At 38.7% G+C, this 20,621-nt stretch overlaps 1 protein-coding gene across 4 annotated transcripts in view; it reads right to left on the bottom strand.

Annotated features, from left to right (window-relative positions):
* Nucleotides 1-20,621, bottom strand: part of LAMA2 (laminin subunit alpha 2) — a 379,619-nt gene that overhangs the window by 121,491 nt on the left and 237,507 nt on the right. For all 4 annotated transcript variants that reach the window (XM_083831898.1, XM_083831897.1, XM_083831896.1 and 1 more), the window contains exons 20-24: nucleotides 16,228-16,334; nucleotides 11,707-11,887; nucleotides 7,436-7,572; nucleotides 4,652-4,888; nucleotides 1,086-1,229 (exon numbers count right to left, since the gene is read on the bottom strand). In XM_083831898.1, coding sequence (XP_083688024.1) covers nucleotides 1,086-1,229; nucleotides 4,652-4,888; nucleotides 7,436-7,572; nucleotides 11,707-11,887; nucleotides 16,228-16,334 — 806 coding nt within the window. The remainder of the gene's footprint in view (nucleotides 1-1,085; nucleotides 1,230-4,651; nucleotides 4,889-7,435; nucleotides 7,573-11,706; nucleotides 11,888-16,227; nucleotides 16,335-20,621) is intronic.

Genomic DNA, 20,621 nt, shown 5'->3' with positions numbered 1-20,621 from the left:
GACCAAAGCACAATTTTCTAGAACTGTTGCTGTCATGAAACTTGACTAAATTTTATAACTTAATAGCCTTTTACAGCCTTTCCTCTCCATCCTACCAGCATATGATTGGCAAAACTTAAACAGTGAGAAAAACTGGGCCAGATCATTATATATTGCTTCATCCAGTGGGAAAGGAAAGATGTGCTATTGGCTTGAACGATGATGAGAAGAATGGGTGCCTTTCAACCGAGAGATATGAACCCTTTAGCAAGAGATTGCTCCTTGATATTCACCCTAAGGTATTGTTATCCAATTGATGCTTGTGCATGAAACAAGTCAGGGTATTGGCTGATATGCGCTAGGCAGACATTCCCTCTACAGTTGACATGTAGATATGACAGACTATATGCAAGGACTGAACAAGTAATTTTTTTGTTTGAACGCAACTAGGAGCTGGCACAGCAGCAATGAAGAGCAGTGGTCTCAATGTGTGTTTTGTGCTTACTGTATAGGTAAATGGAGACATTCAGTCTGTCTTACTTGACAGTCTGGCATAGGTCTCAAGGCCCTTTTCCACACAAGGGTTGAGAGCTCTTTGTTTGCTCTGATGGTCTACACCCTCCTGCTCCCAGATTTAAATATAGCAGCATATTCAGTAAGTTTTTTTAAAAATAATAGTAATTTTTAAAAAAGCAATGAAAATAAATTGCTTAGTTGAACTATGGAAAATCTATGCTGGACAAGTACCTATGACCCTTGAATACACCTGGGTAAACTGTGTATCATATACCAGGGATTATGTTACAATGCACTAGAATGCGTAATTTCTACAAACAACTAACTTGCCCTTTCCTAGGTTTAATAGCTTTACTTTGGCTTGACATCTGCTACCCTATCACTAGTTTTCTCATCAACTTAATTACTTTTAATGCTTTGACCCGGTTTGCCTAATGGAACATACTACTCTCTCCACTTCTCAAAGTACAAAGAGGAAAATGACTGCTTAAATGTTTGGCCATTTTCTAGCTACCTCTCAGTGCCTGACTAAAAGATGCCAGCAGGAAGCAACATTATCGCATTACATGGCTCAGCAGTTCCCTACTCACCCACACACGGATCAGCCCCCTTGCCTCACTGCACTGTGTAGTCAGGCCAAAGCAATAGCAACTGCTGCAGCCAAGTGGGTTTCTGGCAGAGAGACCAAATGTGCCAGACTTGCACCTGTCACACTGGACACCTTCCACGTTAACCTGGAATAGAAAGAACATTAAAAAAAATAAAAAATGGGAGGGGGAAAGGGAATGAGGAACAAGCCTTATTTAGATGCAATAATAAGAAAAATAAAATTGAACAGTATTAATAATGGTGCAAAATTAAATCATAAGTGTAAGGAAATATTCAAGGAGCTTTCCAGCTTTCTGTCACATGTGTATGCAAACATATAAATTAATATAACAGAGACATTTGCATTTGTTTCCACTGAGTAACTCTGAGCAATGGATGCTGGCTCCTTAATGACTATTGCAAGCATGGAAACATCAAATGGCACTTTGGATATGGCAAGCTCAATAACTGATTTATGTGATAAGAAAAAAATATGTCTTTCTGAAACTGCCAGGGTTAATCAAACCTTTTGTTTAATAGGAATTAGTTTCGACAAATTAAAATATTTAAAGTACAGTACTAAATGTTCTTGCTGAGAAACATACTTTAATGGAAATATTGTGGAGAAAAGCTTTCCCCTCTCCATCTGATTGTTTTCCACATCATTGAACTGTATTAACAAGGCTGAAATGTTTCACTGTTGTAATGTCAGTGCTTTTATTTTCATTTTTCAATTAGTCCAAATAAAAAGCTATACCAGATAGGGCTAGATACATGTTAATTTATTCATGGCACTTTAAAATTGTTTTCATACCAAGAACACGTTATTTCAAAAAAAATTACCAATATAAAAGCACTGGTTGTCTTTTTTTTTTTTTTTCTTTTTCTCTTGACAGTAATACCAGGAAGCCAATCTAAACAACAAAATCAGCTTTCCAAACTTATAAAGGAAACCAACACTGTCCCTGAGGATTTACCATTTTTAACCCTCTTCTCCACATGTAATGATGAGCAAATACGCTTACACTGTATTTAGCTTAGATTTTGATGCTTTTTGTCAGGACTGACAAAAGGAGCTCCCAAGCCTTTGAAAGCACATTTTTTCCAGCTATAACAGCAGGTTTAAGTAGCAATGATTATCCTTTTATAAAGATTTTGCATCTTCAATATATAACTCTTTCAGAAAAGTTAGTCAAAATGTTAACCAACCCTAGATTTAATCTCTGAGAAAAAAAAAAAAAAAGGGCAACCAAACAAAAATCTGTTGAGTTAATACAGTAGTATTTGCTCATTTTTCTGTCATAAATTGTGACTTTTATTTGCTTTGCATTGTTTCATATCAATTGCGATTTCTCATCATTAAACATCAGCTAAATATATATTATTAATTTGTATTCACAGAGACATTGAGCTATATTCTGCCTTAAAAGAATCAAAAATGAAACATTTCTATTTAAAAATGACATAAAACTCCATTATTTCTATTTAGTGCTTGCAAGACCTACAAGAAAGACACTGACAAACTGGACCTAACCCAGAAAAGGGCCACCAAGATGGTTAGGGGGGCTGGAGCACGTCACATACAAGGAGAAGCTGAAATAATTGAGACACTTCTTTTTCCCTTTCAGTGGATGACATAGGACAGATAGCACTGCTCATTAGTCTGAGAAAACTTTTTCTCAGACTGCCTTTGCCAACAATTCACTCACTTCAGACTTCTTATGGTCCAATCATCAAATGAATTGGGATTTGGGAAACAGAACACGGTATGTTCTGTTCAAATACACCAGAGAAATGGGAGGGTGGTCAAGCAGTTTGCACAGAGGTTGTAGAATCTCCATCCTTGGAAATAATGCCTCAGCAGTCTCTTTCAAACAAGGGTCTGACCTTGATGATCTCCATAGGTCCCTTCCAACCTAATTGGTTCTACAGTTGAGCCTATGCTTTGAACTCAGAATGAAGTGACTGGTGTGCAATTAACAAAAGAATTACCTGGCAATTACATCATTAAAATTCATCTTTCCATTTTACTAGCTCTTTGTGCCAGGGCAATCCCTGAAGAAGAACAAATTAAAATCACAAAAGGAATCTCTTAAGGTCATTTTTAAAAACCTCCTCCCTGAGGAGGATCAATGCTAGATCAGGCTAACCACTAGCAAATATTTGAAAACCTCCAAGAATGGGAATTTTACAACCTGTCTGGATAATCTGTTTCAATGCTGCATGACCCTCCTAGCGATTTTTTCCCCAATATCCAATCCATAATTCCCAAGCTGCCATATGCAGCTGTCATACTTTTGCTGCTATAAAAAAGGACTTAAATCCATCATGTTTGCAGCAACACTTTAAAGTTGCTGTAGGCTGCTATTGCATTTTTCCTCAGCTTCTTTTATCTATTTATTTATTTGCAGACAAGAAGAGTCCAGCTCCCTCAATATATATTTAGAGATCATCTGCTTTAAGTTTCATTTTAGCCCTTCTCAGCATTCTTGTGTCAAAACTTAAAACTGCCATTTCCAATTGCAGTCTTATCAGCTCTGAGTAGAGAAGGATAAAGACTTGCTTTCATCTGCTGGCCAATCTCTTCCCCAATCAGCTCAGTAAGCAGTTTGCTTGGCTCTGGTGAGGCTGTACCTCGAATACTGTGTTCAGTTCTGGGCCCCTCACTACAAAAAAGACGTGTCCAGAGAAGGGCAACAAAACAGGTGAAGGGCCTGGAACACAAGTCTTATGGAGAGTGGCTGAGGAAACTGGGGTTGTTTACCCTAGAGAAAAGGAAGCTCAGGGGAGACCATATCGCTCTCTACAACTACCTCTACGGATTGCAGTTCTACTGTTCAGTATGTCAATGTCTACTTCCTTCAAATCAGCAATATCCTCAAATCTGCTGATGGTGAATCCTGTCCCATCACCTGGGTCAATGATGAAGACATTGGCCCTAGGGTACTCTGCTTGGCGGTTACCAAGTGGATTCAAACCACCGTTTAAGCCCAGTAATCCAGACAACTTTCAACCCACATAAGTGTACGGTTCTTCTAAGAACAATTCCAAATAAGAAGGGCGTGGATGATGATTTCAAAAGTCTTACTGAAGTCACCACTTTAGTGATCTCGAATTGTATGCAGTCTACTCAGAAGAACAGATACTATTGCAGTGAATTCTACTCATTTTAGTGATCAGTGTTGACTCCCTCTAAGACAATGTACTATAAAGAACTAGCTCTGTGGAATATTGTTATTACTGATGTGTTTGCATTTAATTTGCCAAATGTCTGAACAAGAATTGTATTGAATGTTTTAAATTGGCAACAGTTCTGTAAGACCAGGAAGCAATATAAAGGCAGTGGAGAGCCTAAGAGGATGCTATCCTAGCAAGTGTCAGTGTGTGAAAAAGCAACTGATGAGCACTTAAGTCTTTATGTTAAACTCCTCCCACAACAATTAGCAAATGCACTATGACAAACAACTAGCTTTGTTTGCAGGCATTGTAGCCAAGTACAAATGCCAAGGAATTTTGGAGTGAATTTCTCAGCATCAATAAGATCAGCTTACAACCTTCAATGTCCTACCTTGCAGCTGCATTGGCCAGTATGATCAACGCATGAGCACTTCCCCAACTCTGTCTCACAGGTCTGTGGATCAGTCCCTGACTGGACACACTGACAAGCAATACATTGCGGATAATTCCAGTAACCCAACCTGCACTCAGTGCATTTATCCCCTGAGAATTCCGGGCGGCAGAAGCAACAGCCTGTATTTAAGTCACACTGAGAACTTAGGGCTCCAACGGGGCTGCAGTCACAGGACTGAAAAGAGAAACAAGGAGAAAATTGCAGGTTTGCTCTGAAAAACAAACAAACAACAACAAAACAAAAAGCATGCAACAACAACAAAAAAACAACACCCACAATACAGTACTGACAAGCAGAGTTTTTACACAACAATGAACTTCCACTGTTCAAAGGTAATTTATCAATTATAAGGCTAGGCATCTATCTTTATTCAACAAGGGTTTAGCAATTACACTAAAAACACTAAAAATTATACTTAAAACGTTTATAACACTGTTTTCTTTTTGAACACATTTTACTTATGACTGATAAATCAGGCAGTGAAGTGAAATGAAATAAATCCAACAGGATCAAGGACAACTCTGCAGACAAAGTTAACAATTTTAAGTGCCCTCTAAAAAGTTCTTTCTATGCAAGTCCTATGCAGGGCATGTTCAGACCACTTTACTAAAACTGGAATTGCTCAGGGGCAGGGGTCCTGGTGGAATCTAGTGCAATGATTTTTACTAATCCATCAGGCAGGTAACTAACTATCTTTTGATAGTTACCTAGATAGCTAGATAACTGTCAAGCAGGACTCTTAGATGATAGCAATTTACATGGTATGGGATACAGATATTTAGCCTTCTGGTGTACTGGGAAGTAAACTTGCTCACAGAACAAGAGTTTAACAGGCAGGTAAGCAGAGAAATAGATAATTTGCCAAGGGATCTAGATATTCATCACAGAAGCAAGTAGCTGAGAAAGCTGCAGGCTCCTGAAGAACAGAAGAATCCCTCAGTGCTATTACTGTGACTGTACTACAAAGTTAGCACAGGACATTCACTGTGATCACTGGCGTGACAAGAATCTCATATGAATAAGTTCAGCTTGCAGTAGCAAACTCGGTGCCAGCAGTACAGGTTACCACAGTAACTGACATGGATAGACTTGCTAAAATTAAGGACACAAAGCTGAAAAAGAGAGAAGGGAAATGTAGATTCATTTTCTAAGAAAAACTGTTTAGTATATGAATACTTACAGCATGTTTTTTCTGCTCTGAAAAGACCATTTATAAAGAAGGTGATTATATACAGGAAATATTCGAATTCAATTTTTACTGAATGCAAGAGAAACTGTTTAACTACTGGTTAAATGTTAGACTGCCAGACAACTACCTAACCTAAGAAATAAAACCTTGTGACAGAAAGAACCTTATTCTACAAGATACATTTGAACATAAAGCTTAGAAAGCAAATTGTTCACCATACACTGAAATAATTCAGTGTGCAATATCAAAACCTAAATTACAATCAGTTGTTATGTGTGTTTTGCAAGCAAGCAGTTTTATGTAAAGCTCTCTATCCTCCTGATTTACAACAGCTCTGGAAATCTTCTACAAAGAGTGTGAGCAGGAGATTCACATCTCACTTTGCAGAAATTAGCTGCAACATACTGAAAGAGATGTGGGCTGATAGATCATTATTAATTTAGATGGTGCCATGGAACTGCCATACTAATGTGCTCACATAAAAGACAATCGGAGAATATACTCCAGAGCTCAAACAGAGGTCTTCAACCTCATTAGGCTGGCTTCAGAAGCCAAGAGTCTATATCACAGCGGCACAGCAGAGGTTTCACAAGAGGAGTTTTCTATACACATAGAAAAGAAAATGTTCTTGATAATTAATTTGCAACCTGAGCTACGTGACAAACAGGCTTTTAAGAAAGTGCATTAATAGCCATGTTCAGACAAGACAGTTTTTTGGAGTAATTGCAGCAGTACTATAAATACCTCGTCATCAATAAGAAAGGCAGAGAGAAGGCATTTGAACTTAACCCAACATTCATTGTCACTAGTTTTCAACCTTAACTGAATACTGTTCCCCTTAACTCAGGAGTATGATGTTATCAATAGCTTTCATGGCCTCTTTGACACACTATCATTGTTTTTCTATTTCTTGTCCCTTCTTCCCACCCCTTCAGACTTTTTCAAAACTCGGTTGAACACTGGAGTAAGAAGGATTTACAGGCTAATGAAAAGGCTTATTTTCCTTTTAAAGAAATAGGAAGAAAACACATTTTACAGCTAAAGTTGCTGTTTCTTTTCTTCTCTCTTCACTGTCTCTTATGCATAAGTTGAAGTCCTTCCCAAGTAAAATTCAAGTATAAATTCCCACTGACATCACAACTAGGGCAAAAGTAAATTTATTCTGTGAAGACAATGTCAGTTACCTGAAGCTATACGTCTCTGCCTTGTATAATATTTTGGTAATCTCCTCAATCATGTTAAACACAGCTAAAACAACAGAAATCAGGCTTGAGCAGGACACAGACTCAGCATGACAGCAGTACAGTACAAACAAGGTGTTTGGTGTTACAGGCTGCATACCTGAAAGAGGGAGTCTGTTGCACTCAGCAAAAGATCACTGACACTCACACCACAGTCTGACTGACACCAGAACTTGCAATACAGAGACAAACAATGATGTACAAACCTAAAACTGTGTCCCAGCTACAAACTACTGTATTAACCCAATGGGAAAGAGGTGACACACAGAGAGAAAATAGAGATCCACTCACCTTGCAACCACGGACAATGTTGTGGCCCCAGTGATTTGGCGCGCACTTGTCACACATCTCTCCAATGGTATTGGGAGGGCAGATACAGCGGCCACTGACAGGATCGCAGTTATTACCGAAACGTGAACAGTCGCAGGCTTCATGGGAGACAGAAAAAAAATAGAGCAGAGTGAAAGTTACCCCTTTACGTGACATCTGGAAAACAGGCTGTAACATGGTTAGGATCATTCCACCACAGCCTGTACTGTACAGTGAACTCCCAGTTATCTGCAGAGATAGACAGGCAGGGTAAACCCAGAGAAACTAAAACCAGAAGCAGTGCAGCTGAGCTAACTGAGTTTGAAGGAACTACAAAGAGAACAGTGTATGAAAAAGAAAGGCCCTGACTGCAGAACTGCAGACCCATCTGACATTGTGCACTCCCGTGACATAGCCACCTGAGCACTGCTGGTAGGACCCAATGATCTCTTGAGGTCCCTGCCAACCCCTAGAATTCTGTGATTCTGTGATTTCCAGGCCATGCTGTCTTGTGCAAGAGGCAACCTGACTGCCTCTGGGCCCTCTGCACAAGGAACCTGCACGTTATGCCACCTCTCGCACCACTCTGAGCCCACTTCCTGAAATTTTTGCTGCTGCAAACAGATTTTTCGTATAGGGGAGAAAGGTGGTGTCAGTTTCTTTTTAGCAGCTTATTCCTTTTTTCGGACTACATCATTCTGTATCCTCTTCCCACCAACACTTCCTGCAGTACATGGGCACCTCTGAATTAAGATTCATTGCAGCCAAACTTGTTCTGTTCTGATTGTCCTAATCATTTGGGTCTTAGAGAAACTCTTTAGCTTGATTCATTTTCTTTCTGCAACAAATTTGTGAGAGAGGGATTTGGAGGAAGAGGCAGATTGTGTGAGCAACGTATTAAAATGTGAAATGGAACCGGGAACACTGGAAGTAGGCAGGGTACTTTCTCCCAGTAACCAGAAAACAACTGAATAATGAGCACATGCCCTGTCCTCATGCTCTCTGTTTATACATTCTCTGGTCTCTGCCTCTCACATCTGTGTAACAACTGTTCCTCACAGATTTAAATACAGCTTTCATACTCAAGTACACAGTTAGGAAAAGGCTGTACACAAGCAGAAATAAATCAGTGGGATGTATGATAAAATCAAGGATTCTTTTTCTAAGCACCATGAACGTGCTACAGCTCTGTCAGGGGGACAACAATGTCTTCAAAGGAAACTGGAATTCTTTGTAGATTTTATTCAATTAAAATGATTTGGGTTTGGAAGTGGTTCCAAAAGTGTCCTTTGATATTAAAGCATTTATTAAGTGAACAATTCATTGGTGACAAATGCAGATTCAAAGTATACAAGTGACTAGTTACGGAGCACAAGACACCGAGTTGTTTTGAGGAGCAGAACTGGTGCATATTTATTTGCATACCCACCCTGAACATTACCTCTGAGATCAGAGCAAAAGCATCATAAGCAACTTGTCACTCTCTGAGAACTAATCTGTCCCTTAGTATGGTTACAGGACAGTGGAATATAATGCTCCACTGCTGAGGTCTGCATTTGTGTTCATCGCTTTTATGGTACAAAATAGTTTGATGCCCCATGCATCAGTGTTGTCCCATGATGTCAGTGTTCAAGAGACATTTGGATAATGCCCTCAATAACATGCTTTAACTTTTGGTTAGCCCTGGAGTGGTCAGGCCAGATGATCTTTGTAGATCCCTTCCAACTGAACTATTCTATTCTATTTTAAAGTAAAGGTAGATAATGAGAGAGGGGCAAAGATGGAACCCATACATCTATATTTCAAAAAAGAACTGATCTTCATTTTTCCCCACCAATGTTTCCAAAATGAGGTAACTAATGCAAAGAAGATGTAAAGTTTTGCCTCAGTCTTGCCAGAACAAGATGTGAAAACATGTTACATAGAATCTTTTGACACAATGTGGCTTGCAGATGTTACAGGAATACATCTCTCATTGAGAGACTGAGGCTTTTGGATTTGACTTCTAAGGACTTTCAGTTCTTAGCCAAAATTGGTTCAGAAGGTATAGGGGGGTGGAGGGGGGCGGGGGTGATACAGCAATAGTTTTTTTTTTTTTTTTGTAATCCTCATTAAAAGAAAATAATATGGAAAAAAATACAAAACATTTGCTGCAAGCAACAGTGAAATAGGAATTTCTCTTGTATCTTTACTGCCAGAATGTCAACACTAACTGATGATTCTTAAAATTTTTGTTTTGTTTTAAACTATGATTTTTATTGCACAAAAATCAACTTATATTTCTGTTGGATAAAAGCTAGATAAAAGAGGTATAATATTTTATTCGATACTTAACTGTCACTCTAGTATTCATTTTTGCGCAGTTTCTTCTTAGCATGATTTGCTATACTTTCATTAAATTTCTCATTTTCTCTGTGATTCATAATTTAATTCCTTTTTTTTTTGTCATTTGAAGGAATACATAAAAGGTCTACTATAAATAAATGAGGAACAAACAGCATTTTGAAAACAGAATTCCTCTCCATCTGTTGTAGTTACTTTGGAATTTCTAAAAATCTAATTTTCTTTAGCATATTTAGCTGTTGAGGTTATTTAGAATACCTGATGACCACAGGCAGATACATTTTTATTTAAAATATTATTTGGATTTACACTACTTTCCCATGTCATCACTGTTCCTTAAACTTGGTCTTTTCATGTTTGCTAAACGAGCAGTTAAAATCTTAATGTGAGATCTTGTTAATTGCCCTCTTATTTCCCTTCCCCAACTGTATGAAATTAACATTCTGTAATATTTCACAATAGTGATGTGCTTTTAAACTGTGAAATATTAGAATAAGAGAGTAATCATTAAGATCATCTATAGTTGTGTGGTTTTTTTTTTTTCCTCCCTCTCCATTTATGTGCTAAGATGCTTAGGACTGCAGATATCATTTGCAATTTATTTCAAGCTCTTTTAGTGCCTCAGCGAGCCTGTGAACCAATCCTTCCCTTTTCCATGGTACCATGTTGAACTTTACAACATGGTAAACATTTTCTTAGCCCTTCCCTCTCATGGCAGACAATACCATAGAGTAATGTTTTTAGTTCTGATCTGTAAACCAGCATGGCTCAAGGTTTATCAGCTTTACAGCTGAAATTGAATGTTGCTGCACAGTTTTGGTCTCAAGGCCTAGAAGTTTCTTCCATAAAAAAAGGTAGTAAGAAAAGGCAGAGAGCTAGGCTTGCTGCTTCTGCTGCTTGCCTGAAGGAAAACGAGGAGGACTAGGGTACTGGGGGTGGTGATTACTGGTTCTGGAAAGAACACCACTGCTTTGGCCTGAAGAATGACAGCAGCGATGTCCTTGGCTTGTCAGCACTCAGCCATCAGCAAGGAATGCATTGTGGGGCCATCACCACCACTCTGTCATCCCAGCAGCCAACTTCCCTAGATAAATATCTACAATTCCTGCGATCAGACCTAAACGAGTCTATGAGACATTAAAAATACAGCAAAGATTAAGTATTTCTCTGTGAGGAGACCTAGGGGTTAGATTCTTTTTGATCTAGCAGTCTGTATTGCTTTAAGGACAGAAAGTGTTTGTTTCAGTGTTTGACCTTATTTCCAAAAGAACAAACACAAATGTAAAGAAGTGGCTGGAAATATTTAATGTCTAATGCTAGAATTTCAGCATCTGGAAGAGCACACTTCTCCCGTGCTTACACAATAGACGTAGTAAAGGTTTTTATCTGAAAATCTTGTTGTACACAAAAAGTATACAAGTAAGCAATACCCTAAATATTACTGTACAGAAATTTAATAAAAAAGGATCAACCTTGTAAGGACAGTGAAAAAGTTTGGGATAAAACTAGAATCATAGAATCAGTCAGGTTGGAAAAGATCTCTATTCACATCCCTTCAACCTGACATGGGTTTGCAAGCACCTTAATCAGCCTTCTATGATATCCTTGCCATAACTAAATTAGAGGAACTTTTTGGGCAGAAAGTACTTGGAGAAAAAGACACCCCTATTCCTTCTAGACATAGGTGTCTATAACAGATTAGCCATAAACTGACCTTAAAATAGCAGGAATAGCTTCGATTTTTTCTTTTTGCCAATCATACTCCTTGCCAATTGACTGATTTACAAGGCTGTTTATGAAAATGCCTACCTGCCAGGAAATTTGTCAAGTAATCCAAAACCGGTCAACTTAGTAAGAAAATAAATAAATAAATAAATAAATCTTCAATTGGCCAAAAAGAATTTACATACGAGTACAGCCTCCTTCTTCGAAGTTGTAAAATCCATGAGCACAGCGGTCACACTTCTTTCCTGTCACTCCTGGCTGGCAATAACACTGCCCATCTCCATTGCAGTCAAAGGACTTGGAACCAAATGAGTTGCAGTTGCAGGGAACACATCCCCTTGAAGACTGTAAGCCAAATGTTCCAGGCTGCCACCGAGAAAGGAAGAGCAATTAGTACATGGGAGAAAAGAGAAAAAGCTCAGGGTGCACGGAGACCAGGGTGATTTTTTCCTCTTGAACACTGAAATGCTATTCTTAACAAATAGAGTTATAGGAGTAAAACAGGGGGTAAGGGTGCTATATGCCCTACGCAGATGAAAAAGAATAAAAATTTCAGAATGTTACCTAATGTTATAATGAAAGTTCCATAGGCAACACACCTCCTATGAGGCTGTTTCCTTAAGTATGATTTCAACAAGAAGGTGTTTATGTATGGTCTTCAGACTGGCTTTCAGACACTTTTCACTTAACCTAAATGAAATGATGGAGCCATACATTGGTGTTTGGCTTGTAAGATTATGTTAGGTAGAGTTAATTTCTAAGAGAATGAAATCAAATTCTTAGCTATTAATTGACATTGATTCAACCAAACTCTACTTGTTTAGAGACTCTCTATCTCCTTTGACCATAGGCAATGGCCATATACAGTATTCTGTAACTCGAGGGTGTTTCTTCTGAATAATTCTTAGGAATAACTTCAGAAGAATGTGGATAGAATGCATTTGTTTGCATTACAAGCAAGTAATGGGAATTGCTTATTTTTGAGATAAAAACTGTCTTTGGCGTAAGTGTAAGACTGGGATAATGACCCTCTTTTTCTCTTCTTACTATTTTCATTCTTTGACTTTTTTTTTTTCTTGCATTCACTATTATAAAGTTCCTTCAGAACCACAGCAGATGTCATCAATTATAGTAATAAACTTCCCTGTTAACTCCAATAGTGGAATGCAGAAAAGTATACTTGTAAAGAAGGGAAGACATCTTTATGTATATACTGCAGTATGGACTTCCTCATGAAGCTTCTAACCTACAGACTGTATGGTTATTACTGAGGCCCCTAAGAGCACACTGTACTTGATATTTACTTATTTATTTTTGAATTCAGTCTTGAGCTAGTGTGATTTGAAATGGGATTAGTTTTCTACTTTTTTTTTTTTCTCACAAGTATGATGATTCTCAGAGAATACTGAAATCTAAATCCTGTTACTAGCTTAACCTGAATTTGATATTAAAACATTCAATAGCAAAAATCTATCAGAAAGTTTGCTAGGAAAGTAAAATGTTAAAAATGAGATATTAAAAAATAAATTAAATGAATGCTAATGAATATGAATGGACTGAAATGGAAGATAATTACCTTTACCATGTACTACTGTGTGACCCAGACACGTGCTGTTTGGTTTCTACCTAGTCTAGATCTGTACAATTTTTTTCAAGTTTGCACTGTACAGACTTACATTTTCCATGGATTTGCTTCCACAGTTGAACACGTAATTTCCTGTATAGGTGAAATCCCAGAGAATTCAGCAGGTTTCCACATAAAAGTTCTCAAACCTGAGCTCTGAGATTAATATTGAGGTTCCACATTCCCATAGAGAATTGACCAACATGCATCAGAATACAGGACCACACATACCACATACAGCCAGAATTTGGCCTGAAGACTCATATGGAACTAAGCAAATGCCTGATTATACACATAATGAGGAATAGCCCTGATCTTCATTTCCAAGTTCTATAATGAAATGTTTTGCCAATTACATGCTTCGGCATGACAAAACACAGTGTATCAGAGAGAAAGGAATACTCGAATTCATGTAATTAAACTCCAATGTTCAATTAAATCTACAGACTATCTCTAAAGATTTCTTCTACACATGAAGAAAATTTCAGAACTGCGAATATGCAAAAACCTCAGGACAGACAATCAGATTAATACAGTGAAGCAAACAATGCACAGCATGCAGCTCAGCTCTCAATAGAAAGTTTGATAGGATCTAATAAATTCTGTTTATAAGGGTGAAAAACAGAAAAACAGTCCAATACACTAGCACTCCACACTGCATGAAGGAAGAAAAGATCACTAGCATGCTGGGTTGTATTCTGTGATGAGCTCTGCACAGTGAAAAACATTTTGATCAGTCATGCAGACCCCCAAGATAAGTCTCCACGTTGAGCCCTCAGCAAAGCTTGTTTATACACAGAAACTCTTGAGAATCACATCTACTGAACAATGGATAAGATCCTGGATGACAACAAAGAAACACAATACATTTTCTGAGTATTGTATTATATTGTGTCCCTGCACCAGTGTATGTTGAGTATTTGTGCGGGCAATACAGTTATGTAATTTATGTTAAATAGGTAAAAGCTCACATTCTCCAAAGGAATCCATACAAGCAAAGAAGGCATGAATCCTGAAGCCTGACTGAGGAAGACAAAACACTGCCAGGTATTTTTCAAACAAGATGTCTTTGGTAGCAGGGGAGAAAAAAGAAAAACAAACAAAAAAACCACATACTTAAAACTGCTCAGTTAGAAGCAGTTGTATCATAATTACATCATGTTAGGATGTAAAAGAGTTTCTTTACTGGTATGTGATAAACAATAATGATAAGTGATAAACAATGAATACTTCTATTATTTTGGGAATTGTATTCAAGTAATGTGAACTTGGCCTGGTTAAAAATAAAAAATGTCTCAAACTGTTCATATTCACAAGTGAGAACTTTAAACTTGTCACGTTCGATATTTCAAGATCTTAACACTTTGCCTCTGGGGCTGATTCTTCTCATGAACTTGTAACTTTGGTTCTTGAATCATTAGAGGAGGAAGTTTTGCTCTACTGAAGGCCATGAATATCCCACTGATTTCACTGATGTATGTACATCACCCATACATTCTATGCATACTATTGTTGATCGTGCTGCTTTTGGACTCATTCTGGTATTTGACTTTGGCCTATATTGCTGTTTGCACTATGCCAAGCCCTGGATGTGGGAAAGTACCCTGAACAGCAGCCTGTTTTCTGTGCCTGTGTGTTCCTTGATAAGTTAATGTATTGTAGCACATTTATTTAAAGGGAGAAACAAACAAACAAACAAACAACCCACACACCACAAGCAAATATGAGGTCTCAGCCCATGCAATGCACACAGTTTCTGATTACCGGAGTAGCAGGCCGGTAAGCACCCCGTGGGCACCCACTGGCACTGCTGAAGCCCCATCTGCGAGGGGGGACTCGGATCTGCTGACTGCTTCGTGCATTTTCTTTCAATTTAGGCACCTGTCTGCTGATTTCACAGCGTTTGCCCATGAATCCTGATTTGCAGATACATCTTCCTGACATATCACACTGCAGTGACATGGATCCTAACGCACTGCAGCCACAGGGCATACAAAACAGCTTTTCTGGGGCCCAGAAGTAGCTGGGCTTTAAGAATGGAAAGTAAACACTGTTAGAAAGTGCAGGCAATGAAACTACACCAAATAAAAGAGTACAGGAATAAAGGCAATAGTAAACAAAGATTAATTCCAAGCAACAGCCAATATTATATTAACAAGTTTGATATATTGTATATGTACGTTATAGTATGTGTGGCAAATTCCATTGATACCAATGATTTGGTATCAAAAGAGATGCCAGAAGAGAATGTTCTCCCCTGGCAAACCACGTCAAAAATTATGCAGCTTAAAGGGTGAAAATTATCCTTGTGGTTTTTACACAAATATTGTGTATATGTACAAATGTATGTATGTGCTTTAAATATGCATATAAATATGTGCATAGGGTGTTCTGAGGGCAAGGCCTAATCCATAAGTCCTCACACCGAAACAGAGAATCATACAGCCACTTATAAAATATTCCTTAGCAACCTAAAGAAATGTCTCTGTGAAAATTCATGAAAAACATTTTTCTTTTTGCAGTGATTTATGTGACAGCAAAACAACATCAAGGCAAAAGGCATTTTCACCAAAAAATATGCAGTATTTGGACAATACAAAAAGAACCCCTGAGAAAAAAAAGAAAAAAGTAAAAGCATAATATTCACAGCAGGAGTAAACGAGCTTTCTGCTTTTTTGAATACCAGATGCTATCAGATATTTTGCAACTTTTTTCATGGAGAGATTTTTCCCCAGAGCTGCAATACTTTTAACTAATTTATTTATATCAAACATTCAAAATATGAAATGTACATACCATACATAAAAATGTACTTATATGTATAGTGAGGCTTAAAATATATTCATAGCATACAAAAGGAGATTTACTTTTGTTCTGTGTTTTGTTCTAAAAAAGCTTTGAAAAACGTTTTAAAAACAGACTTTTTTTTTTTAATCTTTCTCTCTGTACATAAGAACAATTCCTATCAGTTCTTATCCTTAAGAAAATCAACAAAAAAGAAAAGAAATCCAAAACCAGACTGTACTTGGTTATGTCAAGCAGGGAAGCAAACTTAAACAAAGCATCACTCCTCATCACTCACCTTGCACATGTCACACCGGCGACCGATCACGTTGGCTTTACACTTGCACTGGCCTGTCTTGGAGTCACAGATCTCCGAGATGGATCCATTGATGTGGCAGTGGCAGGCTACAGACAAATAAGGAGGAGCTGTTAATGTATTTCCGGAACACATATGCTACTGAAGCTAACTAATAGCCAAATGTCTACCATGCAGCTTTTGCCACCCTGAGGAACCCAAGAAAGCAGGTCTGAGGAAAGCAGGAAGGCTTCACTCCCATACTGTGACAATAAACCTACTCACAGTAACGTGGAATTGTGCTCCAAATTATTGCCCTGAGAATTTTTGCTTTGACTTCATAAAACAACCTGTTTTCTATGCACCTCTCAGATCAAAAGAGGATGTTTAGAGAACATTACTGAGTGTGTAATGAAGAAGTAAGAAGGTTTCAGAAGAGTAACAACTTTGCCTTTACACGCTAAATTTCAGGGCAAATGGGGTGGTGCGGAACAAGGGGTGCTCTCAGTCTCAGGACAGCCAGGTCACTGTCCCAAAACTTGCAGTGGGCACAGTGGCACTGAGGAAAAAAGGGGCATGGACTCTTCCACAGGGTCTGTATGGGATTTAGCTATGGTAGATGGGAATGTTACTGCTGCATCGGCTGGTCCTGCTCCACAGGAGTTCAGCCCATGTCCACGTGCTGGGTAGGAAGAGAAGGAATGAGAAGAAGGTTGCCTCCAGGTGCCTGGTTATGGAGCAGTAACATCCTCACTCAAACCCTGGGCTCTCTGTCACAGGCAGGACCCTGGAGTACAGCTGAAAAAGAGACTGAGCGTTACCTGCTCCGATACCTGACCAGTACCTCTGCCACTGCAACAGCATCAGAGCTTGCAGAGGAAATGTAACCCAACTGACCAGCCTAACTTGTCACAGAACTTGTCTAAGGATTTAAAACAGCAGTGAGAAGGAACTGCTGTTTGTTAAGGGGGAAAGGGGAAGGGGAAGGGGAAGGGGAAGGGGAAGGGGAAGGGGAAGGGGAAGGGGGAGGGGAAGGGGGAGGGGAAGGGGGAGGGGAAGGGGGAGGGGAAGGGGGAGGGGAAGGGGGAGGGGAAGGGGGAGGGGAAGGGGGAGGGGGAGGGGAAGGGGGAGGGAAGGGAAGGGAAGGGAAGGGAAGGGAAGGGAAGGGAAGGGAAGGGAAGGGAAGGGAAGGGAAGGGAAGGGAAGGGAAGGGAAGGGAAGGGAAGGGAAGGGAAGGGAAGGGAAGGGAAGGGAAGGGAAGGGAAGGGAAGGGAAGGGAAGGGAAGGGAAGGGAAGGGAAGAAAGAAACAAAAAAACCACACTGCTTTTGGCTCCTAAATGCTCAAGTTTTGGGAGAAGAGAAATATTTGGGAAGCCTTCTATCACCCTTTATGCCCTTTGAACACAATTCTTTTGGCATGCAGAGATTAGAAAAATCCCTTCAGCACTCAAAATATGGAAAGGAGGGATGCGACCGTGTGTCATAGCAACTCTGACTGTACAGGCACCAATTCCATAAGCAGGAACTAGTTCCTGTGTGTCCTTTTTTTCCCCAGAGGGGAATGAATCCACATCCCTATATTTATTACTAATCTACTTTGTGAAACAGGCTGCAATCCAGATTTTCCCTTCTTGCAGTGCCCTGACATGTGTTGGTCTTTTTCTTAACCTGACAACTTCATTTTAAGAAACACTTGAGAGCCTCAACAGTTAACACATGGTGGTCACATACTTGCATGTCACAAGGTGCCACTAGAGACAAAGCAGTTATGTTTTTTTTCTATATAGAGACTATTACAAAAGGATATTCCTCATAACTTCATTGGACTTACTATACTGTGACTTGAAAGGATCTTTTTTCTGGTTTTCCCCCCACTTTTGAGGTATTCTGCACAAGCTACTTCTTTTGAATGAAGGTGACTTTATGGCTTGCCAGTCTGTTCACGACCTTATTTCTCAAATATTTGCAAAAAGATATCTCATATCTTTGAGAGCACATAACAACAATATAATAACAAAGATAAACATACAATAAACTAAAAAGAAATAAATAGAAATATTTTGGGCTCTCTTCTCAGCCTGGTAATGATGTTCACCTCTTTCATCCTGCATGCAGCCCTATTCCTTACCAACTACCATAATATTTATGTTTTAAAACTACTGATAATACAAACTGTGCACAGCAATGACTATTACATATACACATTTAGAGTCTCCTCCTAATTACAATGGTCAACAGTGAAAGATGATGTGTAAGCCCAAACACACAAAAACACAATTATCAATGCAAATTAACAGCTAGTATTTCACCAACCTTTTTATACAGACCTCAAAAACCTAAGCCTTTCTATTTTGAACCTTTTCACTTATCGGGAATATGAAATCACAAGAATAATAAAAAATACTGTTTTTATAAACTGAGTTTAATATTATATATTACTCCAAATGACATATCATATATTCTTAACATAATTGTTATATATTCTTATAATACATTACAAAGAAATTTGTCTTACTCTCTCCCAAAATGACACTGGTTAAGACCCGTCTTATTCTCTCTTGATTTGTATAAATATTTATGAGTCTGTATTTATAATCAACCTACACACTTATTCCCCTCCATAGTTGTACCTATGCACTGGCACATAAACACACTTGGATATTTCCTTTAATTTATCTCATGTCACCTAGCTCTACTACCATCAGCACAACCTCTAGCTATTTGCTTCAGCACACTGTGCTGTTTCACACCAAAAAAACAACCTACAAGAATCAAATCAAATAAGCCTAGGACATTTGCTCCATGCTCTTAGATTTATTATTTTTGTACAGATACACCAAGAAATTCAGAAATGCTATGGTGATATAAAGTTGTACTGTCATTTGAAATGGTTAATGCACATGACGATGGCACTGTACTGAGAAAGAGCAAGGAACATTTCAAACAATAATTTGAGAGCAAAATTCATGCTTTGCAATACTCTTGGATTTGGCTTTTTAATAAGGAATGAAATTGAAAACAACAAAGTAAAGGCACAGTCCCTCTGATATTGTAGCTGCAGGGCAAACTTCATGAAAGTCGGCAAAGGAAATAAGAAAATCATATGCAAAAAAAGAAAACCCACATGAAAGGCAGAGAGTAGATGAATGCAAGGTAACTGTGAGCACAAGGCTATGAATACATTATAGGGCTCTCTTTGTCAGTGATACTAACAACAAAAGCAAAGCCTGTAATTCTACATTAAATATGTATTTATTTTTAATACTTTTTATTTTTAATTGTATGCTTTCTGAACTCTCCTCATATTACATCTCTCCCATGCAGCTGCCGCTGCTGTAGAAATGTTCAAAGTAACAGCCCTGTCGATGCCTCAGGAATGGTGACAAGCTACTGGAAACTATGATTTTTGAAATGCACTGCTTTTTAAATCACATTACGCACTTAACACCCTAACTTATATGACATCATTCGTCATAAATTATTAACTAGTGCAGAGATTGTCCAACTTTTATCCAGCACTGTATTATGTAGCTACAGAAAGCATTTACACAGGCATGTGTATCCATGGCCGTCTACCATTTTACCTATATCAGTGCTATATCATTAGCTTTAGCTGAGAAACCTGGCTATGTTCTGCATCTCTGTGGCTCCCATCTAGTCTTAGGTGGTCCAATGTTACCTCGAATTCTGAGTATCAAACTGCAACCCACTAGTAGAGCAAATCTTGGAGATGGATGCCAGTGGATCAGATTTCTGTGCTTGCAACATACCCTGCAAGAAGTAGTCCCTGTGTTCCTACACACACAGCAATAAGACAGTGCTTATTACTGATCTTTACTGGCATAATTTTATCCTGATATTAAACCTTTGTACTCAATAGAGTGGCTCTGCATTTATTCCGATGAAAGAAGAGAATTAAATCCTAGTGACAGTGAAATAAAATACTCTGCTCTTTCAGGAGATCTTATAATCTGTTTTATTCCTTTCCTCAGAATGAGGTGGAAGCATATGTGGATGTTTTTAAGCTAAAAGCACTTGTTCTGCTTAATAGCTGTGTTCTGAATTTTGCCAGCTAGGACTCAGTGGGAGATACTGCCTCCTACAGAAGCAAAACCTCCTGCTCCTACATGTGCTCCATGATTTCTTGTGATCACAGTGTGGAAAGCTGACTCTGGAACCGGGGCTTATACTTTAACAACATGGTACCACTTCACTGAGAAATGGTAGCTTGTTGCAGTGCCAGGAATCCTTCTCCACAGCACCTTCGAAAATTCAACAGGACCTAGTAGGCTCAACCTTGCAGGAGAGGGGATAATCGTGTCCTGTAAGAGCCAGCGGCTTCCAACACTTACTGATGTCATGCGGGTGGGAAGGAAGTCCCAAGTTTTGCCAGATT

The sequence above is a fragment of the Anser anser genome, assembly GCF_964211835.1.
Source record: "Anser anser genome assembly, chromosome: 3".
NCBI lineage: Eukaryota > Metazoa > Chordata > Aves > Anseriformes > Anatidae > Anser > Anser anser.
Note: the sequence above shows the minus strand (reverse complement) of the source record. Positions and strands in the feature narration are given on the sequence as shown.